Source organism: Diprion similis, chromosome 8, assembly GCF_021155765.1.
Source record: "Diprion similis isolate iyDipSimi1 chromosome 8, iyDipSimi1.1, whole genome shotgun sequence".
Classification (NCBI taxonomy): domain Eukaryota; kingdom Metazoa; phylum Arthropoda; class Insecta; order Hymenoptera; family Diprionidae; genus Diprion; species Diprion similis.
The window spans coordinates 3,715,057-3,741,136 of NC_060112.1; the positions used below are offsets into that span (position 1 = coordinate 3,715,057).

The 26,080-nt window shown below is 37.1% G+C and overlaps 1 protein-coding gene across 1 annotated transcript; it reads right to left on the reverse strand.

Moving 5' to 3' along the window:
* Window positions 1–772: 772 nt before the first annotated feature.
* On the reverse strand, window positions 773–25,210 carry LOC124409416 (lachesin-like). The gene is made up of 9 exons (XM_046887012.1): window positions 24,820–25,210; window positions 15,852–15,970; window positions 10,434–10,701; window positions 7,166–7,336; window positions 6,508–6,657; window positions 4,456–4,594; window positions 2,300–2,448; window positions 1,787–1,846; window positions 773–1,467 (listed from the first exon to the last, which is right to left on the reverse strand). Exons 1-9 carry the CDS (start codon window positions 24,887–24,889, stop codon window positions 1,346–1,348), a joined length of 1,248 nt encoding a protein of 415 aa, XP_046742968.1. The 5' UTR covers window positions 24,890–25,210; the 3' UTR covers window positions 773–1,345.
* Between the last annotated feature and the right edge of the window lie 870 nt (window positions 25,211–26,080).

The window sequence follows — 26,080 nt, forward strand, 5'->3', positions numbered from 1 at the left end:
ATCACCGGAACAAGTCTTTTTATATTATCACTTTGGAAATGAATAATCCTGAACAGTAGCCATCGGAACTCATAGCTCAGATTAACGTAAAAGAAGAAGAATATTTCGAATATGAATATAAATATAAAATTTATACATAAAAATATTATCAATTATAACCTCAAACCGATGCGGCAGGGATAACGCAAAGACATTTTTTTTTTTTTTTGATAGTTTGATGAGTTTGGATAGTAAGGGGACTGAGAAGGTTGTCTTGACGCAACCTAGTCGTTGTCGCTTTTCAAAAAGCAAGTAATCTGCCCTGCCAATGAGTACCTCGGTGGAAATCCATTCTGTGGTCCTGTACCAGGCCAGTAAACAACAGATCCTTGTCTATTTTCATGACCAGGTTCGAACGAACCGAAGTGCAGACCTTTTGCTGATTGTGAAAATATTTCTCATTGTCAGCTGCTTTTCTGATCTGGACTGGATTTCGCTGAATTTTTTTGGCTAAGAGGTACGTGAGGAGGGAGGGCTGGGGGGGAGGGCATTTGACAATAGCATTCTGTTCTGTTTTTCAAACGAGGCCGGTGGTATGTTATAGCCAATTTGCTTCTTATTTTTAGTAAAAAAGATATTAGTCAAGATTTTGACAGGTGTGCAACCGGATGAAATTTATATGACACAACCACTGATCAAGTCGTAAAAGAACGTCCTCTCTTCGTTTATTTGTTACAGAAATGAATTTTCAAAAAAGTCAATTTTTTAGACTTCAGGAGTTGAATAGCTTCTTCTCGAAAACATACATAGGTACTTTAAAATAAATTCTTAAAATAATACCTCTCATTTGTTTTTTTGTTTTTTTTTTCTTGCAAAATTACAATATGATTCATAGTCTGTATTGTACGACTACAATAACGTAATAGTTTGGCTAACCGATCTGTGCGTAATTGGTTTATTGAAGCCACTGTTCAACAAGAATATTTGTACAATCGGAAGTTATGAATCATATTGCCGTTACGGCGGGTTCTTGTGCATATTTAGTAAGTCATCATTCACATGCTCAGTTATCATTTTTTCACATAAGTCCGCTGAACGTCGATGTTCACATAAATTTCTGTACACAATATTTGGATGATCTAGTGATCCACGTTAACGTTAATCTTGTTCGTTCCACTTCACGCTGTACGGTTAAATTTGACGTTGTAAAACTACGTCTTTTATTTGGCATGATAATTCATTTGTCCGTGTATCTTCATATTACTATATTAACAATTGTCGTTTTGGCACTTGTCAATCGGGTGATTTATTGTTCACCATTGATTCACTATATTGATTTCCGGTTTCCCATATGCCACGTACACATTTAATAGCGCCTGAACATTTGTAACATGAACCATAATACAAAGCTGAGTCTACGCGAAAAGTCTGTGCTCAAACACAATCCACTTTGAAGTGCACCCGAGCCACGCGCAGCTTCCGCTGAACCTGAAACATGTGAAACAAATTATGAGAAATTGCTCAATTATCTGGATCTAGGTAATACACATTCAGACGAATTTGGTCGTATTTTACTATTAGTTGTTGAAAATCGTTATCCTATAAATCTGTTGATCTTTAATTTATTTTATTCAATTTTCGCGCTCTCGATCCCAGATTATAATGAAAAACAAAGTTACAGATAAGATCTTTGAATTTCTACCTCAACAAAGGCACAGGTTTGTAACTCGGAACACACGGAGCTGAGGTTAAAATTATGAATAAATTGCGTTACTTGAAATAGGTTCGTTTATAAATAAGTACTAACCTCCATAGATCGCAATCTCATCGTTGCCCCGTCTACCGATATCAACGAATATCTTGATTTCTGAAACAAACAATAAAAATATGTAAGTACGTAACATATAGTCCCTAATATGAAACAATAGTTCTATCAAACAATCTTATGGCCTATCAGTTTTTCCAAGAATTTGTTATAAGGGACCAGTAAGAAATGTTGCTAATTTGTAGAACGGTATTAGTTGGATACGATAAAAAGTAAATTATTGGTGTTAATAATTAGATAAAAAGAAGTTAAAAAATGGATTATATCAGAAAATAAACGACTTGCAAAAATTTCTATTGTTATCGAATCTGAAACAATTGAACAAGAAACTCACTCATACCAGTACAAGATGGATGGTGTACGTAAGTATTCTACATAATGATGGACTGAATTAATACTAACAGAGAATATTTTACAATGCTAGTCAAGTGTTGGAAACATTTCATTTTTGGGTTACTAGAAATAGAATTCTAGAAGGTTATTTGCAAAGCTTACCATAAAGTCTCAAAGTGCCTTCGGCTTTACCAAGGCTATTGGTTGATACACAATTGTAAGTGCCAACATCTTCCTGAGTGAACCCTCTAATGAGTAACCACATTAGTACTCTGTAACCGGATCGATCTTCTCTTATATTGTACTTCGGCCTGTAGAATGACAAAATAATAATAGTCGAAATTAGTACGGTTTCACATTGATAGTCAAGTAACGGTGTGACGTGACAGAGTTGTATTTGAAAATTTCATGGGCTTGTATCTTAACGTTGGACGTTAGTCTTTCTCCATTTTATTTTCTCTGCGATACACGGTAGCATAATTTACATTGCAAAATTATATCGGAGTACTAGCTATTGGGGGTTAGAAAAAGCATCTGCTTTTCTACTCGTCAAAAGGGTAGAATAAATATAAAAAAGGGTTTGCAGATACGCAACTTTGCAGTTCAGATAAAAATGGTACCTGTAGTAATAGACTATTAACCATGTCTCTTAATACATCTAAAGTGTCTTAGTTGGGCTGAGAAAGTTATAAAAAATAAATACCACAGAGCAAAGCTGATAATCCAAGAACCTTAAAGAGCCAAATGATTTTATAAACTATTTTGCTATCTGGGATACTTCAGTTTTGCATAGCGTATTTTGGGAAGGGTATTCTAACTTCAGTTCAACCATTTCAGACCTAATCAACTTCACAAAAAGGGTAACTATCCAAATAAAATCATTTGAAACGTAAAAAATATCGCCATGATAGAAAATAATTTCCGGATAAAAGGACATGAAAAACTTATTAACAAATTTTGTGGTGAAATTAGCAAGGAACGATACGCGCTGCGATTCCTCAGCAAGGATACATCGTCAAGTAACACCTCGCGGTTACGTATGCTGACATGAAAAAATTCCAAGAGCAACGTACTTGGCGAACATATTCAATAGTTATGTTTTGATGTGATGGCACTCGTTTATGTCCTACTTCTTACATCTCAAATAAGCATCACCAGCAAACAACCGAATTTAATATGACAGAACTTTCGTGCAAAAGTTATTCAATTTTGATACCAAAGTTCGACCAGTAATAAATTCACATCCCATCAAAAAAGTCTACAAAAATCTCACGTCAAATATACGAAAGTTGTGAATACCTATAAAAATTTCTCATCTATCTCGACAGCTACGAAAATTTTTTAATCACAAAAATTCCCTTTTGCCTCAGTTGGAATATATTCTAGGACCTTTTAAGGAGCGGAAACAAGGGAAGAGATAGCGTGAAGGACCCAAGATGGATGTTTTTACGGGAAAGGAGTAACGAGGTCCGGAAGCACGAACTCGCGACGAAACTACGACCAAGGTAGTTAGCGGGGACCACGATGGTAAGTCAGGCCCAGCGTTCCGCTAAAAGTTTTATTCCCAACTTCTCCCGGTATCTCAAACCACATCCACATATACTTTCGTCTGAAATGTTCTGCTATGGGCAGTGAAGTGGACTAACGCGAGTTTTTTGTGGAGAACCATCGTGACGTACGTTTTTTTTTTCATTTTTAAAGGCCCTGTACGTGGGTGTAACCCCTGGGGCCTTGCGCTCCTGCTCTCAAAGGTCACATAACATTGGGACTAGTCGACTGGACGACTAAGGACGCGAAAAATGAAGACACTCATTACTGTACTCACGAAGCAGAAAATCTGTATTTTTAAAGAATTAAGCTGTCTTAGTCCCCTTAATAATTGGCCAGTTCAGTTGGTCGAATAAGCTTGACGTCAGTCCATGCTACCAACTCATTAACCGCGTAAACCACTGAAACCAGGTGAGTCAGCTAACGTAAGTCTGTAGCTGATTAACCAAGTAAACAATTTTGACCGATTTGGTATAAACTGAGATCTGCAAGTAATCAATTGACAATGAGTAAGCCATTTCCATTGGTTACGCTGGTCAAATTATGCACTAATAGTCTGTTCTGTTCGGTTATTTCTAACTTGTTAGACAATATTTTTACCTATACAATATGGAATAACAGAAACAAGAGATGGTGACATGATGCATTTATTTTTCGAGGATCGTGTTCATTTCACTCCATCACTTTAAACATGAGGTATTTTTATGTTTATATGGTACGTTGTGTTCCTTGAATTGTGAACTTTTGATATCAAAATTCATCGTACTCACCCATCCAGTAACATTTCTCCGCGGTGCTTCAGCCAATAATTTATCGTGTTGGGAAACGCTTCCACGTAGCATTCCAGCTGAACGTCAGTTCCCAATGGTGCTCCAAGCAGTTGATTTGGGACTTTAACTGCTGGTGCGACTGTACGATATACGAATTTGAAAAAAGAAACAGAAGACACAACAGTTTTAATGATTCGTCATATTTTGGTAAAAAAAAAAAAACTAAATAAATTTGCGTTATAGAAAAATTTTAAAAGTTGATGTCGCTTTCTGGCAACGCTTGTGACAACGGAAATCGATGTTCAATACAAAAATATATCACAGGTTCTATTTATTATGACATTTCACTCATAGAACTGTTGATATAATCATTTCAATTCGATCCAAGAGAAGTCATATTATAAGCCGAGGAAAAGACCTTAGAAGCTTGAGTAGAACCCATGATCCACAAGTCTGATACCCTCTTTGTAAGCAGTAATAGTGGACTTCGCAAACTGAGACTAGTGAACACTGTTGTCCGAAATTAGGTTCGAAATCTCATAATTTTCTCTTAAACCTTATAATTATGTGAAATCGGTAATGATAAATACGAATATGCACCCGAAAGATGTATACGTTTAGGGAACTAAATCCTACTAACCAGGAAGAAAAAAATGAACCATACACGAATCTGCTAGATTTTTATTTGCTGCGTACCTGGATAAATCATTCACTTGGAATTACTTTGTTGTAACGAAATGTGTGTGTGTGTGTGTGTCAGGAACCAGTAAGGAATGTTGGCGGCGCTGGAATGATCTACACTCACAATGAGAGGAGTAGAACAGCAAAGGTTTATTAACTTTTACTTCCTTAGCTGCATGGTTTACACTGGCTAATTGTAAGCTATTCGTACGCGGATTTAACGAGTTACCCTTATTTTGTATCAACAGCATCAGGAGTGAGACATCTTCTGTAAGGTTTTTTAAGCATGGGATGAGGTGACTAATTCAAGAGTATTTACGAGATTAGATTTGGAGTTTCTTGTGGTATGATTATTTAGATGTTAGAAAGTGCTTTCAGTCAGCCAGGCAAGATGAATCATCACATAAATTAATAATTGAATAATTTGCTAAATTTAATCTCAAAGCCCGTATCGCAGAGAGTTAAAAGATGTAAAGTCTGCACGATACTCATTTAGCCCTTTTTTAGATCATTTTACAAAAAATTCCGAATCGATTCGAAGTTTCGAGAAAAAACTTGAGCGACTTTCGCGAGTGGTAATAAATAAGCAACGTAACTCTGTACTCAAAATACCTCGATGGCAAAGTGAAGTAACTAAATGTGTCCGACAAGTAGGTGGCTCTTGGAATGATGCGACTACACAATACAACACATCTGAAATTTTTTTATACCTACTGTAGAAGTGGTGATGAATTATTTATTCACGTATATTGTCAGGTGATTTTGGTACTTAAAGTCTGAGAAGACCATGTTGACAATTTTATACAGTCGACTCTCTCAATATGGTCGGTCATGGGAATATAGTGGAGGATATTTCTCAGAATTAGAATACCTCTACCAACGATCTCGGCGTGCGTCTATAGTACTTTGAACTGATACTCTCACAATAGGGTCACACAAAGTCCATAACAGCTACGCTATTTTTGTTCAACATTTCACTTTTGTTGCCGGCCCTATTGCGAGAGTATACAGTTTACCTCGAGAATTGGAATAAGCTGCTGCACTCTCTTGAGGACATGCGAATTTATTGAGAGAATCGACTGTATATCAAATGATTATTTGGCGGATTGCATCTTCGTTGTTCGGAATTTTAGATAACATATCAAGCCATTGAAGACGCAAGCTGAATTTGGCAGCGTACGATTTGAAAGATGATCTGAATCTTTTAAATCAAATTAACATTTCATCAAAACAATACAGTGCATCGATTTAATTAAAATTAAATGCTGCTATGCCAAATGTGAAAATCACAGTAATTCATTACTTCGAATATCTCTCAGAGTTTGTTATGTGATAACGTGGATTGTATCTACGGAGAGTGTATATACTCACAATTAACTGCCAAAGTAACGCGTTTGCTTACTGCTGGGGGAACGTCGTTACTCGCTATACAGAGATACGCTCCCATTTGTTTTCTTTCGACTCGGTGCAATTGCAAAACTGATCCGTTGAATGTATCGTGTCTTATTAGATTTGCCACCCCTGTAACATAGAATGGTGTGGTTTCAAACAAATTTCCTGAATAATCTTGTAACTGAAAAATTTATTTCTCAATCTTATCACCTTTGTTTGCCCATTACTTAATACGTAGACCTGCGGGGATTAATTCTGGCAGTAAAAACTGATCTAGAAAACTGTCAACTTTAAGGGTATACTATACAACATGCCCGTAAACTTGGTGTTTTTCGGCAAAGATAATAATTTCACATAGGAGCTGAAGGCGAGGTAAAACCGAGTACTGAAATTTTTCTTAGGTGTCAATTTTTTTTTTTAATAAAAAATCACTGTATACAATTGAATCGATGCATTTTTATTTACAAATAATGCAAGTTTTATTGTAAAGTGGTTTACCGACCGATTGAACTGAAATTTTGTACAAATATTCATACGAAATGCTATCTTTCTATCTATTCTTCATTGCGCAGGCCAATCAGCTGCAAAATAAACGTGAGAACAGAATAATTGTTTCACAAGATGAATTGTCATATACCTGAAGATGTTGAGGATGACGACCTCGTTAGAACAGGTTCGCCATCTTCTCGCCTCCATGACACCCTGGGAGTTGGACGACCAGTTGCGCGACATGTCAATGTAGCATTATCACCCTCTGAGACAGCTAGATCTGCACTTGTTTCACCACCATAAACAATATCAGGTGGAACTACATTGAACACAAAAAGAAAGAAGTCAATCATATATTTTAATGCGATCGAGCTCACCTTAAACCCAAAGCTAATAATTTCGACCACATTTACATTATAGTTTTTGTAAGTTTCTAATGCATGCATTAGACATATTGTATTTATTTGATGCGGTAGGTCAGAGAAAAATCGTTAAGCTTTCTATGTTCACCTGTACGACATGCTTGCCTAAAACCGGGGGCAGTCGTGACGGCATTTTTAATACAAGACAACGGGAAAATTCTATTAAGGAAAATAATCATATCTGATCGTACTAGAGATACCTCGACCCCGGTAGCAACTTACCCAAAGACAACTTAACCCGTTAATAGAACCTTGAGCATAGAGATCTGTCCGATGACACTTACACTCAAATACTCATAAGCATAACCCTAATTTTGACATCAACGTCACAATGCGCAGTCAGGGTTAGCGTTAGAAACTTCCAAAAAGGGTTCCCCGACCTATGAGTAACATTTCATCGAAGAAAAATTAGCGGAGAAAAATTTGGTAAAATGAAATAGATTCAGGATACGTGGTCTCCTGTTGGAGTGTGAAGGATGACTGTTTGAGCAACAGTGCAACACAAAACAGTAGGTAAAAGAACTAATAAGAGGGTGTACAACCGTTTCCTCCGTGTCGTCGTATCAAATATGTTCACGCTTTTGCCAATCTGTGTGGTTTAAGACGCAGTGCATAGTTCACGGTGTAAGAATAATCGTGGCGTAGTTAGAATATAGTTTCAGTGCCAACAACCAGAGGGCAGGCGGGTGCCGCTTGATGCCCCGATAATCGCGAGCGCGCAAATTTCGGCAGATAAGTTTTGGCAGTGGACGAGTGCGGATCAGGTCTCCCCATATCCGGTCCACTCTCTATTATGGTATTCCATGTGTCGTTGCATTAGCACAAGGGCTCGCCTCTTAAAGCCACAAGTCAATTGTTCTACTAGCTCATCAAGCTAGTCAGGGGGCATCACCTGAACGAGTCACATGATGTACTCGCAAGGGGTGATCTCAGGATCACCTCCGGTTTACACCCCTAATGCGACCTTGTGTCCACATCCTGCAATATGATGGAGGCCCCGAGACGTCGGGATGGGGTTTGCAGGATTAGGTGAGTTGTGCTTTCCACAATACTATACAGATTGATCAAAGTCGCATTCGTTTCCCTTACTATTAAAACCGTCCCTTCTAAGTTACTTAGACTAAAGTAAGACGTAAGAGAGTTCTTTTAGGTAGCAACAATTGATCTAGAAATTAAGATTGACCTCAGGTGGTTCTCGCCTTGATGTAATCACGTCTGATGCGCTTTTCGTTCAATAAACTTGTGGAACCACTACCTAGTTTGCTCGGGCTTTTCTCTCTACTCCGTGAAGTTTTTTAACGCCTGAACTAGTTATAGTTCACTAAATGACCGGCGAAATGACTATGTTCTTGTTTGAAATCTTGTACACTCGATCCTCCTCGAATTCTTATCCTTTGAGATATAATTCAATAACAAAAAATATATTACTGACTTCACGGACTACCGGGCAGTTTTGGTTTCCTGTGATTTAAGTATTCCATACGTGGTTGTCATGGCAGTTCTTTTTATTCTAGTCTATACGTTCGTAAACTTAGACTTCTGGGATGCTATCCCAAGAGCCATAATAAAAACATTGATAGTTGTCCTACTTTCCGTTTACAACCGCGGAAGCGTGATGGTTCCACTGGTACATCAGCTGTTATACATACTATCTGAATTCGGAAAATTTTATTAATCTGCTTTAGTGATTGCGTTGCTAACTTGACCAGTTATCAAATGCATTCAGATTTATATACGCTCGAAGGCTGAAATGCGTTAGTAAGAATATTATTCAGTGAACTGTTGAATTTTGCTGCCTCAAAGGGTAGGTATATTCTAGCTATTTTCCATTTTGTAGCTTTCGAAGTCCGGTGATATTTTATTTCCTTTTTATTGTATGTGGTTAGATTTTTACAGCACTTTGATACTCGATAGACCTAGAATCTATAATTTCTTTGTCTGGTCAATATATGCTGCGAGGAATTGTTGTAATGTGTTGATATTGATTGTTTGTCAACCTAGAAGAGGTCTGAAACAAATTTTACCAGACAACTCTGTTTCTAGTTATAGCAACTCTGGTCTGATCAAGTTGTGGATAAACGTTGTTTTTCTTTTCTTTATTTCCTTTCTGAATGTCTAAATCATTACTGGTTCATGATTTATTTTATTCATCCACTACTTTCCATATTTCATCCACTTGCAGTTATATAAAATTAATTTTTCTCATCACCACTGTAGAGCTTAGGATTCTAATAAAATAATACATAAGTACATGAAAATCAAAGTAAAACTACACAAGTAAAGGTCAAATTAGGTCAAATAAAATAATAATTGAATTGACAAGTAATTATATAGGGACTCGAAAAAAATAAAAACAGAAGACACAGAGCATACAGGGATAGAAAAAACAGTCAGGACAGATCGGACCTCGACGCACATACTCAGAATATTGGTGCAGAATATTGTTCAGTTTCTGGATTTTGTTACGTGCAGCAAATTTTTGTGCGAAATCAATAGGGGTCGAGATTACAATCACAGAAACGCGTTTTCGGTTTTTAAATTTCATGTTCAATCGTTCATTGGGATTCAGAATCGTCACTTTTTCAAAAAAAAAAAATCAAAACTATCAAAAACTTATTTTCCGCTGTTGAATTTCTGTCTCGATCATTAGGAGTTGAGATTACAATAGCAGTATTCCCGTTTGCAAAGTTACGGCGTAGGTTCGTAACGATTAGTACTTTTGATCATGCAAATTGAGTCATGTTTATATACATATAAAACATATTCATGAGTTTGGCCTGGTAAATGAATCTTGGGTAACATGCAACTGACATCAGATACTTTGCGATTTTTTTCCGAATTTCCATGAATTTCAAAGCCAAAACAAGTTTTGAATATTAGCCAAAAGCTGCATGTTATTAATGTATGCAACTTTGCCCCAATCGATGATTTTAGATTGATCGTTGATTCCTAATTTTTCTGTGCTTACAGTATGCAATAATGAAGATTACTTACCCAGGATATCCAAACAACCTTCTTCTGATATCATCGGACTTGTGTTAATTTGGCACATGTAACAATCTCGATCAGATTCCTTAAGGTGACGTATGTGGAGTCGCCAAGTACCAATATTTGTATCTTCTAATGATTGGTTGGTCACAAAATTGGTTGTACCGCTATTGCCGCTACCGCTTTCGTAGGAAACGGATATCCGCGCATTGTGCGTAACTGTTCGTGTATGAACAGAAAGTATCGTACGATCTGAAGTACGTAGCCAGCCCACCTGAAACATTTCATTGCTTGAAAGGTACTTTATAGCTACTAACTCGACTGATGGCCAACCATCTCATTCATCTATTTATTTGCTTATTTATTAACAAATCTACGATCTTAAGATCGTGTATTTAGGTTCATTTCCTGCTTTTATATGAAGGAAGAATCAAGAAGACAAGTAATAAAGTTCAGATAATAAGCTTTTTTGAATGATAGATCTGTTTGAAAATTTTTATTCACGTTTTCTGTGCTCCTGAGAGGAACGCGTTTATACAAGGGCCAACGTAGCTGATTGACATGAATTATAAGATTTCTATGAACTTTCTTTAATGGCTAATATATTCACTCAATTTTAATGATCCTGTTACTGCATTGAGCAATAATTATCAAATACTCAACAGCGAAAATCAGTAAGAAGTGTTATGCATGTAATGAATAATACTTAAAGGCCAGAATATTGAATAACAAATTCGAAAATTTTGGACTACTTATACACATTTGATATTACTGTACACAAAAAGTAAATACGTAATCGAGCTCCATAAGTGTAGGCACGATAGGTTCTAGCCGTCTTCTATACAAACGTGGTCAGCGAAGAAAAGGTTATAAAAATTGCTACGATACCGGATATGAAAATGTGTGTTTGGTGCTAGATTTGAGGTTGGGTGACAGGTATTCATGTGCAATTATATGGCCAGCACCAGGTTCTATAAATACGGTACCTATACGGGCAAGGAGAGTGTCAAGTCTCGGGATCACGGAATCTGCTTAAACTTTTAGGTGAGCTTCTGAGGTGTGGTTCCATGTTCACAACCTTAGTAATGTTACAAAGGGTGAAATCACCTGTTTTATCCCCTTTTATAATGATCTAGTAGTCGGCATGTGACGCAAGAAAACTAAGCTTTCTAATGTCATAAAATGAAGAGGGTTGCTGAGCCAACCAGTATTATTGTAAAAACAGTCCTGTTTCAGACTTTAAACTAGAAACACGCATTGCCATTAAAAGCATTTTTCTCCAAACATTTTTTTTAGCGCCTTTCATTGATTCCGTTAATCAAGCTCACGAACTCACTTTTATTTAGAACGCGAGTCCGTTTCAGTAATTTACTTTGTGCTGTGACGTACGACGCGTACCCAAAATCATTTTTTACGGCATGGGCATTGAAAAGTTCACTTTCTGTGGCAGTTTTCGTTCCGTAAAGTGAAGTTTTATACGGCAGCGAACAAAGTCGCGGAATAAAGTCTTTATTCCGCAGTTTTGATGCGCAGTTCGAAGTGCGCATCCCAAACTGCCGAATAAAGTAGCTTCGTCGAACAGATCGCGACATAACCTCACTCTTCGTTTTTCTTTTCAATGCCCATACTGTAAAAAATATTGTACGTGGCATGCCCGTAAACCGTTTTTTGGCTCGGATAATTTCAGTATTCGCTTCCAGCTCGCCTTCAGCTCGTCCTGAAATCTTGATCCTTGCCAAAAAAAACAGGCGGTTTACGGGAATGCTACATAAATAGCTATTTAATCTCTCTGCGCGTCCCTGATGCTATCGGTTACTGTAACGCCGACGGGCCTCAAGCTTTTGCAAAGTGAATGTCTCGTTGCGGTGAACTAGTTCACGTGGTGACGGTTCCACTGAATGGTACAATCTGGATGCTACACCCACTGATAAGTATTGGTTCTGTCTGGGCTTCTCTGAACTAAAGAGACTCTGGATCACCCGCTGAATGTTATTTACTGGCCAGTAAAGCCTGTGTCCCTCGTGTGGTGACTTTTAGTCGCATTGGTGGATCGGTTTGGATACCCTGTTGGAAGTTCGACAAACTCAATGTCCTTGTGGTCCATGACAGGAGCAGGTGCAATAGGCATGGGTTGTGTAGTAACCTGAATGTCAACTTCATCAGCGTTACGGTAGTGTTTCAGGTAACCTGTATGAGTTTTTCCCATTAATCTTTCACTACGGACGTCACACGATTCTACTACTACTAGCAGTAATACGAAACGGTCCATGAAACTTCGTGGTCAGTTTGGCATCAAATTGTTGTGCGGCCGAATATAGAATATATTGCCATTTGAGGCCTAACGATAAGTCTTCTGCAGCAAAGGGATGGACCCATTGGTGACGGTTATAATAGCCAGCTTGGCGATTACTTACATCCCCTGAATTTTCAGTTACCCACTCGCGCGCTTATTGTAGCCGTTCCATTTGTTCGTTCCAAAGTCTTGCAGGTATAGGAAGTACCTATGCTGTGCGTTGTTATTTGCAAAGCGAAATTTATTAAAATATAAGTCTAATCTAATCTTGATGGTCTTGTTAGATTACCGAGGATGTTTTTCTTTTCGGCACACGGTCAATTCTTTCGACTGGATTAGCCTGTGGGAGGTTCAGCAGGGGGGGGGGGGTCTTCAATATTATACGCTGTGGTAAGTTACTTAATCGTTTTATCATCAAATTCGTTATCATTTCACGTTTGATAACAGCACTCGGGGTGCTTCCCATCGCGGGGTGATGAATTCAGTTATCGCTTCTCTCAAATTAGTGTCGGTAGCTTACCGTAGAGAACCCATTTTGCAAAAAGACCTTGAAATTAGGTATGTCTGGAACGATTCGGGGGAAACTGACCCATGATATCCACTGCGATAACTATCTAAGGCTGTTCCACTACTCTCCAACCTCCCATAAGACTGGAAAGCAGGCGTTGATTAACTTTACATCTCTGCCAATTTTCATAACGATTGACGCCGTGGCTTACGTCACGGCAAGTCTTAGGCCAATAGTACGTCGTAGTTTATCTGCGGTTTTCTTGTTTTTCCAGTTGACATCAAAACGTGGTCCCCTTCGAGACATTCTGTTGTTATAGTAGGACCGCAGCTTTAGATAGCTTATTTTTGGGTATTTCGTCGTCGAGAAAGTGGATTGAAGTGTGGCTCGGCACCAGGCCGATGAGTCGTTGTTAACGGGGAGGATGGGTTCGTACATCACGGACGGCCCTTTATACCATCACTTGGGCATCTGGTGGAGAAGACATGTGTTGCGATTATCCGGTCCCTGGCCGAGAGGACTGCTCTTTCCGAAAATTGGTTTTTGCTGGATACACGACCTCTTGGACAGAGTGTTGCTACGTATTCTCTCGATATACCTACAAGAGCCCACATTATGCTTCTACGCAATTGTATCATGTGTTCGGAATTAATAGATGTGAATTTGTTTACTCATTAAAAAGACTTGATCGAATTTAAATATGCATGTTTCTCTAAAAATAACTCGACTCGAGTTAAGCCATTATTGCATCCCGAAGCTAATCTACCTTGTTATCGATCGGGTCGGTTACTGTTTGACTTCTTTTAGTTTATTTACGCCATAGTCGCTCCGAATAATAATCGACCCATTCTCTATCATCTTTCTGCTGTGAATATTTGATTCAACAGTAAACACGCTAATTCTTTATGGAGTAATTTTAGATGAAATGTCGTTTTGATGAAGAAATGGAAGAATAGAATTGCCTTAGAGCTTACCCCTCAAAAATCTGTACATGCGACGTGCTTCCTTTTACTTTTTCTACTACCCAAAGTAGGTTACTGAAAAAAAAGTCATAGTCTCGTAATTGTCACAAAATTGAATTGCGATAGATTCATTGTATTTATAATTCCTAACACACTTGCTACATTTGTCTTACTATGATATCACACTTCAATTATTCTGGCACATGTTACTGTTCGTGTAAACGTTATGTAACACTGGTGCATCGACGTTTCTTTATATTCTATAGATACGTATGAACTGTGACACTGAAAATTCAAGATGAAAGTACAGTAATAAGTGAAATGTACTACAGAATTCTATTCTTGTGCATTCAATGAGTTCAATTGACAACCCACAGATGTCATTATACCATATCATCAGAAGAGATATATAGCGTCTACATCACACTTAATTACTTTTGAGCTGTTTACAAGATTCAATAACCGTAACATAACGCAAACGATACAGTATGATGTCACTAAAAAATCCCACTTAGTACATCAAATTTACATCCCAGCACTGTTTGACAGCTTTTGATGAAAGTCGGCTATCTGAAAGATGCTAGGAAGGCGTCAACTTATACGTTTCGATGGTATTTGAGCTTATATAGGCACGTACGACCTGTTGCATTGCATCAACATTCCGCAACGTGTTTCACATGAGAAGGACAATGTCGAATATACATATACTAAAAATCAGCTGAAATTGTGAAAATAGTGAGGCGAATGTGAAACATGATCTACGCTTTCGCTCGTGATGGCTGACTTCGTTTTTATAGTAAATTTTGTTGATATACCGTCTTCAATTCTCAATAATCTTTGGCAATCATCACCTAGGTGTGAACGTGTGTACAGCATTGATCGAACCATGTTTAATTTTTTCTTTGACATGTTTTTTAATCCGAGCAATCCTGCTCAGAGCATCAATATATTGATACTGGAAATATTTCTTCACGAGGTAACTTAATAACGACGCGATTGTTGAGTAACTGCGGATCATGTTTATAAGGACTGTAAGTTCGACAGCAATTTTCAATATTTTATCTGTTATTGGATTAATTTATATTTTGGTTTGAAACAGTCAAGTCGATGCTGATGTAATTATAAATAATCGCATAATCATAAATTTCTTGCATACCCAAAATTATAGTTAAATAATAAGTGAAACAACAAATGAGCATTCTAGAAGCGGTCACACACGTGTGTTTTACTTTCTAGTTAGTTCCAACAGTTTATTTATCAGTATAGAACAAGCGTTCCTGAGTTAAAAGAAAAGTGCCCTCTCTTGAAAATCGACGGTTAACGGTTATAATTTACACTTGATATGCACGACCTTCTTTGATTTATATTTTTTTCGTCCCCTTTCGGGCAAAATCTGCTTAGTATCAAACAATAGTTCATTAAGATGACCTCAGTGTTTGAAAAATTTTTCTGATATTTTCGAACAATCATCAACTTTTGCATGTATTTCAGGGAATGAGTGGCATTTGCTTCAGAATACGATGTTTCTAGAACTGTCTTTTTTCGGTTATTGGCATTGTTGTCACACTAGTGACTATAATCTTGAGTACCACTCACGCCATCTCTTCTTCTTCACCAACAATAACTTCGGATCGCCGATCATTATGCTTATTTGTACTTACCTTATATTTGTCAATGTTGCGTATACTGCAAGTGAAGATCGCTTCACGACCAGTCGCTGCAGTTTGGTTGCCGACTGGAGCAACAAACATGGGTCCAACGTTGGATGGCGGAAGTGTAACTGCAATTGGACGAAAAGTTCTGCTAAGTAAATCAAGGTTTTTATCAGGGGATCATCATGTCAATTCCTCGACTCTCAAAATTTCTGCTTTAAGTCGATACAAAGTCAAATCATCAACCCTTTTGTGCATTGGACGTAACAATAGGCAAAATAACATATTCAGATCTAACTGATAGTTGAGAATGATGGTTGCCATGTGTCAGAGACGTGGATATTTTTTCCAATACCTGCTTGGAAAGTTTTATTTTCAAAACTTGTGAAGTGTGCGTAAAGTGCGTCATTTCCATGAAGTGCAGTAAAACTACATTTGCGCACATGCGTACAACTGAAGTGCTCGATTTGACACACTAGGCTCGAGTTTTTTTGTGAGTCAGTGTGGTTCACACTGCAAACATCACACTCATCGGAAATCGCTCACTTACCGCACTTGTAACACAATATACTATTCCTGATACTGGACTTGATGAACAATTGCAAAAAAAAAAATACCAGCCCAGAAATACGAACTAAATAAAAGTTAAGGTCAATCTCGTGGCTCCGGGAAACTGCCCGTGTGACGTCAGAAGAAAAGCTGGGGTTGTTGTCAAACGTGGGTAGCACTGGTCCCAAGCATTCAGCGGGACGGAGGGGGAGGACCCCAGACCCCTTTGCCGACTACACTGAGTATCCATAAACCAACCCCACGATTCACCCGGTCTAACCGGAACATTATAAAGTCATGACTTAAAGAATGTACTCATATTTCGTGGGACGATGGAAGACGCATACGATTTGCCCCAATCAACACATAATGGTGGAGAACGCGTTTAACACATGTAAAAGCAGTGAAAAAAGATTATATATCTTTCGCCCCTTTGAGTCATAGTGATAAGTATTTCTACCCACTATTTTATATCCATTTTTTGTATATTTAGAGAACTTTCCGAGATATTTTTTGCGGTATTTTGCTATTTCTGATAGTGTACTAATATGTTTTTAATACTCGAGAGTAATCATTGCGATATAAAAGTAAATTTTTATTGTTGAAAACAAATTTATTATTATTGTTAAATCAAATTTTGAAAATTCAGTATGGTGAATCCAATCAGTGACCCCAAAACCCCTGCACAGACTTTTTTGACTGGATTCAATTAAATTTTACATATTCGTCCGTCATATTGGATCCATCATCTCGAATTTTTCAAATTTGTTTTCCCATCATAACTTGTATCCATTAAATGATTTTCCTCATTTTATATACATACCTATTTCATAAATCTATTTTACGTTTTATGCACCTATATGTTTTCTAATGAGACATAAAGGACAACCGAATGAAATGAAACACACATTTTGTTAACCACGATATTTATTAGGTATTTTTAACCAAGCCAGCAATCACAACAATTACATCGCAGGCATATCAAAATATCCGCTTCAATTCAACAATGTCTTCAGTACGTAACAGCGGTATTTTATGCTAATTCGACTGTTATTATTAAGGCAAACATTTTGATACACCTGCTATGTGAATGTTGCGAAAGCTGCCTGGTATTTAATATTTGCACACAGTCTTTTACACATACGTATACTTCCGTCACATACATACACTCTCAAGATTATAGAAGTACAATTAATAGTAAACTTTAGAAAATATGAACAAACGAAAACTCGGACTATATACTAGTGTTAAGATAACAAATAAAACATAAAATAAATGTGTTATATAACAATTATTTTATGTGAATGAGTAAAATCGTTATCTTTTATCTTCTCGGGACTTGGTGCGAAATCTCAATTTTTGCAAAAAGCAAAATTGACGCATTATTTTCTGATATGACTCTTTGTACCCTGAGACGCGTCGCACATCAGATACTTTTTCAAGATTTAAAAATTCTTTCATTCAATTGATTAGGATCGTTAGAAAAACCACTGGCTTTTGTGTGATGTGTCGTTAGTTTCTTTCTGCCTTAGTACGATTTTCCTTACCATACTAAAATAGTTCTGTCAGAATTAATGATATGAAAAAGTAAAATTATGTTACGTATTCATGATCTAACAATTCTGCCATCACAGACTTATTGAACAGGTTTAATATATTGTTGTGAACAGATTCTTGTAATTCGATTTTACCGTGTATAGCCGTAAGAAAATTCTGCGTTTATGTTGACATGCAAATCTCACTACTAATATTATTTGTTGTAATATCGGAATACCAGCAGAGCTATTTCTAAATGGTGAACAAATGCACGATCTAATGAGTTTTTTTTATTAGGATCCCGCTTATATTTGAAAGAGTACCCGCAATATTATATTCTCTCTCAACATTAACGATCAATTTTATAGCAACTATTTCTTTACCATCGACCACCACGTATACTGACTGTTTCATTGATACTTGGAATCTGGTAGTTTCCAATGGATGACATTCCTGCGAATTGTTTATATTTGAATTTGGGAATGAATTTTACTTTAATTTTAAACTAGTGATACGTTCACAATTCACTTCTGCAAATCGGTTACCTAATTGCTGCAATGAAGATCGTTTCATCTGAATAAGACGCTTCAAATAGCTCGAATAATTAAAAAGGCCAAAAAACGATCAAAAGATGTTTGCACCACGATGGTTTCAACAGCGTTAAAACTTGTATGAAACCCGCTACAGTATTTATGCAGCCGGTAATTGATCTTCCGTTAATACCCTGAGTCTGAGACAGGAAACTGTAAAAATCTTAATGAAAAATTTCTTCTCTATTTTTGGGAACATATCAATTTCAACTAACAAAAAATTTAAACTTCTCACTTTGCCAACTGTTGAATAATAACAGAATATTGAAAAAAGTCTTAGGTCAACAAATTGGACTTGAAAAAAAAGTGAAAACTAAAGGTAGGATTGGCTAAAAGGTTTAAGACAAAATGGACGGTCACTATCATGGTTATCATTTAAATTCCTTTCCTGACCATCTCAATTTTTTTTTATCATTATTTTCATTTGTATCTTCATTTTTATTCTGACTATCAATTTTGTTCCCATTGCAGTTATCGTAATACGAATTTTATTATATCATTATCAAAAATATTAATCGAATAATTTCAAAAATTTACAAAAAAATTTATATTGTCAAAAATGTTCGTGTCAATTTCGTGCAGTTTCAAATCCATATCGGCACGTGAAATTTTACGCGAATTTTAGCAAATTTTACTCGAACTCATAAAAATTCACTCCAATTTTACTTATCGTTAGAATAACAACATTTGCGCGAACACGTCTCGGTGCGAATTTTTTCACAAATGCGTATGGACTTAATTTGAATCCGAAAATTATACACGGGAAGTACTGCAAATTTTTAACAGTCTACAGTCACAAATTAGGAACAGTATTAAAGTATGTACAATACTCGCACGTTATATCATAAGTCTGCTTTGAGGCCGCAGGGGTGTCATTACTAAGAATTGAGGTTTCCCTCAATTTGTGGCGCGCTCATTTTCTCTCTACATGGTAACCACGGTAAGGGAAAACCGGGAAATGTCAGGGGGAAAATTTTTCCTGGAAATCATGGAAATGTTGGGGAATTTCGAATTTGGTTAGGGAAAAAGAGATGAACAAGCATCTGATGAATGGCTGCAAGGGAAATTAAAAAATTCTCACATTATAATTGAAGAAAAAAAAAGAAAATTGGGATAATCACACACGACGGAAGTGAAGCGTGCATAATACATATACAATATATATATGTGCATTAGGGTGGTCCTTATTGAAGGCTCTGGCAAATTTTTTCATCAAACACCCCTCAAAATGGGCTCCGAAAAATTCAACAAAAATTCTCCAATTTCTTTAGATTTTTATCCCAACTCTAACCCCTCGCTCTGAAGGGTGGATTCCCGCATTTAAATTACACGTGTTTTGGCTATATTCTCACAATCAGTATATATTTTACTGTAAGAGTAAAAATGTTCAAAAAAATCTGTAACTGCAAGATCTTAGGCGTTAGTGCTACTACTGAAAAAAACATTCACATCGTCATACCAGGTAATCTATGAGAATTGCTCACCCACTAAATGAAAAATAAAGTCAGAATTACAGAGTGTGCAATTTTTCTAGATTTCCTGGTACGATAATGTGACTTTTTTATCAGGCAGTAGCACCGATGATCACGAAAACCTTCCAGTTACAGATTTTTTAAAAAACTATCACTCTAGCAATAAAATACACGATGATAATATGGCCGTATATTTCAAACGGGGAAATCTACTTTCTTGGTAGGTGGGGTTAGAATTGAGATAAGAATCTGAAAAATGTTCAAAACTGTTTTTAAATTATGTGGAGCCGATTTGGAAGGCTTCTGATAAAAAATTAAGTCTAAGCCCTAAATAAGGACCCCTCTAATATATGTATTTGGTTGTGTTTTCATGTAGTTTTTTCTTAACATTATTGAATTTTCTAATGAATTTACGTTGTAATGAATTTAAGGGGTATTTCAATTGGGGAGTCGTAGCGCTAATGAAGACAATTAAAGGTTTGGTCAGGGAAAATTGGATTTTTTTCCGAGAAAATTGGCCACCATATCTACCTTTACGCGCAATAGTTTGCAAAAGAAGAAGCTCATAACTCACGAGTACTGTACAACAAATTCACAAAAAACAACGCATTCTACTCTATACGAATTTTGAGATAAATCATGTAGATAACGTTCACACTTTTGTAATAAATTTTCTATCAGTGTAGGTATTTTTAGGTAGACTCCAGTCGACCTTCTCGCATTATTCTTCTGACGGTGGGAAGAAAGAGAAAAGATTTTAATTGGTTGTGAATTAATTCTGCAACAGTTTTACGATGAGTTTGACCACTTTCCCATCTCATAGTAAACGACACAGGCGCAATATGGATAAGGTATTGGCTGCCAGTAACGTTCCTGTTATCCAGACAGCCCATATCCTCTGAACGGAGTCTCATACAGGATGTGAAGTGTGGACAAACTCACCTTAAGCTTACGATGCCTGAATTCATGGTCTGAATAAAGTCCCCCTATATCTAAATCACTTACGGACTTGACGTGTCAAGTCGCAATGCTTGATATGAATGGCATATTTTTCATAGCAAATATCGATATTTTTTCAAACTGAAAACGGAAGGGTGAATAGAACGGAGGATGAAATATAATGATGCAAATAGGATTAATGATAACTCGATGATAACGATTCGGATATTGACTGCTATTAAATGGTTATCATTTGTTGGAACGAAAATTTATCTTACCTAATTAAAATTGTCTAAACTTTGTATTACTCTTTTGTCTCATTTATTGACGCGGAAATCACAGTAACCTGACATTCCATTTGTTAATACAGTAACCACTTTATGTCAACATCATTTCGGTAATATAATAATATGTCATTTGAGGTGCTACTTAAAAACCAAAGTTATAAATAATAGTTCAAAGGGCGGTTACTCAAAGTGTAAAAAACCGCAGGAATGTTTAAGTATCTGTTTGTTTCTCGGGTTTTTCGAATTTATTTTTTCCCTTCAAAGTTCGAAGATGCTTTCTCGCTTTCAGAGCTTTCGGTACCTTTTACATCTTTTGCAACCTTAGATGGTATCGACTTCTCTCACAACCTACGGCAGAGTATCACTGCATGGGTCGTTGCTCAAGGTCCTGAATTTACATTTCATTCGATTTCGAGCAGCTTCAAATCGATTGCATTCCTGATTTGGTTTCTGCATTTTTCGTTTTCAGTGTCTCTCGACTCGACATCAATGGTTTTCACATATAATATTTGAAAACAAATAATTGTAGGTGCAACTCAACCCGATCACAGTAAAAACTTAACACAAAACTTTGTAGAATTTTTCGTCATTCGGTGCTAAAAAAAGTCGATGTTAAAAAAAATGTATCCTGATGCGTGTTTTCGAAACTAAATAAAAGCGGTGAGGGATTGAAACTTTTCGGATGTTTTTTCTTCATATAATCTATGTATATCGCTTTGAATAAACATCAAGAAACTTCCTGAGGTATTTTGGTCTACGTTTCCGGCTAGACCATTTGCAATGGTAACAAAAATGTATTTTTCATACTGTCTAAGAAATCGAATTAGATTTTGTGAAATAAAAACGTTTTCTTATTTTCACAATGCAGACCACTTTCCAAGTTTTCTTGAGAGTGTGATCTCCTCAAGACCTTAGCGTCTTTTTCCACAATCTTACAGGTACTTTATACCCTCCAATATCTTCTTATCATCATATCACTGCCTCGATTTCCATACCGTATCAGCAGAATGTTTCCTCTACTCCAAAATTGCAACTAGCCAGTCCTTTGCATCCTTTCCGCCCATACATTCACACTCTCAAGTCATCTTTTGGAATAAACTATGGGTTGTCTGAGGCTAAGTGAATTTTTAAGGAAAATTAGTGTTTGTTTATTGAGAAAGTTAGCGAGATGAAAAAAAGGTATAATTATATTGGTGGGAGTAATGGTGTTGGGTGTTTAGGAGTTGAACAATATTAAATGTATCTAGGAAAAGAGAGTACGTAGAGTAACGTCACTTCCGCTATCGGCTAGTTATACACAAGGATAATCAATAAATTTCCGCTATCGAATGGTTACATAAGGATTAATAATTGGAACCTACACTTCCGAATGGTTACACGCATACATTCTAGGATAAAGAATAAACCTCCGCTGTCGGATGGTTATTGAGAGGATAATTAATTGTAAACCCACACTATCGATGGTGTCCTTGTATCGGTGCTTACACGCATAAATACAAGGATAAATAATAAACCTCTACTGTCGAATGGTTACTAAAAATGAACCTCCACTATCGGCTGGTTGCAAAAACATGTTACGGTAGCAAACCTCCGCTATTGGATGGTTCCTATTATATTTCACAAGGACCTCCTAACGAAGGGTAAAAGTTATATTCAAGGTACAAAGGGAAAATGACGTTTATATGGACTCTCGATTGACCTGAAAGTTGTCGGGCTATTCCCGGATATTGTGTGACGACTTGACTAAGCAAATGGCATGAATATGAATCTTAATACTAAAATGTAGTTATTAATGAAAATACGTTAATTTATTAACGAGACTATAGCGATAGAGTCGGTACCACGCGGCAGATCGAGTAAAGTTCATTCATTTCTTTGATGATCGGCAGAATAAATCGATGCAATTATGCGAATAAAGTAGACGAATTCTGACACGTTACAATATCTTCTCATCGTACTTCCCACGTCTTTTTACAATAAATCAATTATGCAGTCAAACATTCAACTCCTCGGTAAAAGTTCTTCTCATTTCCAATTATTCTTCGTACGTGCGTGTAGTCAACGGGCTACGAACCCGAAATAGGCCGCAATAACATCACGGCCGGGTGTGGATGCGGTCATCGATAGCCCCTCGTCGTGATCCAATCATCGACCTCGTTACAAGAGAGTTAAATAAAACGTTTCACCAAAATCTGCATCTCATCTCACAATAGCTAGGTGGTAGAGTGCTCTAAAAAAAAATATCACCTCTGTACACTCGATTGCTTTTTTTCGCCATAGCAACTCTTCAAGGAAGTACTGGAAAGAAAAACTTCTAAAGAAGAAAAAGAAAATGTTCTCCATAACTGGAGAAGCAGAGCGTGCCACTTGTCTTAAAATTTGGTTTGTACGTTGACTGGATATCAGGATTGAAATATGATCAACGCATTTTATTCAATTGTGAATGCAAATACACCCATCCTGACCTGTACAAGTATTCAATGGCACCCATGAGAGCTGGGGTTTTACTTGTATTCATTCTGCAACAATTTAAAGTTGTGTAAAGGATGTTGTGAAGAAGAATCAATTTAACACTTCAATCAGTTTATTTAAATCAAGGTTGTTTTAACCCTGTAGGACCCTATACATGTGTACCCCTAACCTCATATAGTTCTTACGACCCTCTGAAATCACTTTTCTTACTTTGTTCAATCGAATTTTTCACGGTAAAAAATTCATGTCAGGTTTTTCTTGCGTATACTATTCTATTCTTCTTTAGTCTTTCAGCTTTCGAATGAAAAAACCCTGCTACGAGAAACGGTTAACGGACAGCGTTGATTTGAAATTCTGGGGTGCGCGTAACCCCTGCTTAGGTTATTTTTTCCGTATAGATAGCGTAGGGTCCTGGGGTTAATTTTCAGGAGTTTGCCGAATAAGCGAGCTACAATAGTCATGGAAAATGTATTGAGGATATTCATTCGTAAATGAGTGCACCCCTAAATAACTCTCATTAAATATCCTAAAGTCATTTCTGCTACCATCGCCAACTGTACTTCAAGTTCGATAAAATTTCATTTTAATAGAACCAGTGAGAGTCAAACCCACCTTAAAACCACGTGGAAACTCCCATATTCACGAGCTGATCCCAGATACGCTTCATCTGCCATCTACCACCCCCGGAACAAAATAACGGTCCGAAAAGCGTAAACTTTCAGATACGCTACAACGAATCCGATACGTGAAAATTGATGTGAATGTTTAGAGTCGTATTTTAGGTTTCTGGCGTAATATGAATATGAAATAGACAATTTTCAAACACCAGGTTCACATGATTCATCTCCCGATACCACTGCTATGTTGAGTGAAATTTATTGAAGGAATTCCTGATTCACGTGAGCCATCGACAAGTAACAATCCAATCGCTAAAATGTAGATTAATTGTCATGGACTCAATTTCAGATCCAACTAACTCTTTCATAACTTGAGTTGAAAAATTACGCAATTGTTTGATTGTCCAAGTGAGGATATAGAGTCTGTACAGTAAAAAATAACCTTCCAAGCCCATGACATCTAGATAGTCAATTTCAATTAATAATATGCTAAAGGTTTCAGACCGAAATACTACCTTTATATCCAACAGCAGTGACAGTTGTAACGACACACAGAACCAAAAACATGCGCAGCTTAGAATTCATCACTGTATTTTCCCTCCCGTAAATTCCAATCACCAAGTTTGCATTCGTTATTAGACTGTCAGTGATTGCCGTTTTTTGTTGCCTGTCAACCACGACTCACCACCCGATTTTCACTTAAAGTCTCGCGTTCGAAAGTTTTTTATACACCAATAAAACACCGTGACACAAGGTTTGATATGGACAGCACTGAACAACGATGGCATGAATCAGTTCTTCTTAAAAAATGTTGTGGCTTCGTGTTTCTAATTCACGTTCTCAGTTGCGTGGTACTGCATAAGATACATTATGTATGTCTTTTAACAACTCATCCCGCAGAGTCCCGGGTCGCTACTACCGCTGCCTGGGATCTTTCACTATACCTCGAATATCCCGTATAGAAAAGCCTCCCCCAGAGGCATGTGAACCACGGCGCAGGCGTCCCGGGCGTTCTTGGCTGTTGCCCGGGCACTGCTTCGCATTCACAAATCTCTCCTGCGCTGTAACAAGTTTCGCCACATGCACATGAATTTTCACATGTACAATTCCACGTTAGGAGGATATACTGAACGCTCAGGGTTGTCCATCCAATTACAAGACCAAACTAAAAGACGACGAAACGGGGGGAAGAAGTAGGGTGTTGCTGTGATCGCATGGGTTTCACATTTTCCTGAACCTTAACTGCCTTCGTAAGATTATGCAATGCTCGTAAAGAAGGAAATAATTTTGAATTCAGATATATAAAACCGTTTGCCACCGAGTGCCATATTCTTTGTGGACGACATTTTCAAACACCGGTACTTTACGTGAAAGATGCACTTCCAAGTATCAAAATTTCGTATCAGTGACGTTGAATTAATACCCCCTAACTTCTTCATAAAGTGACACTTTTATCACACGGACTGTTGATGACCTGTACAGGACATGTATGTCACACACAGAGATTTAAGTTACAGAGTACAGATGTAACAGATACAACACACATGCATGTACTGAGAGAAAAATATGGTAAAAATGATCCTCAACCGTTAATTTAGGGTCAAAATAAGCCGTTAAAAAGCCATCGTCACCATGAATTGGTAGACGTGGTCACAACAATATCGGATATGTACCACTGATATAACAACGACATATGACAGTTATAGCCAAGAATGCTTAAGAGTAAATAAAAACATAGTTTCCACATATTTCTGGTTTTCTGAAGCGGTGTATCGT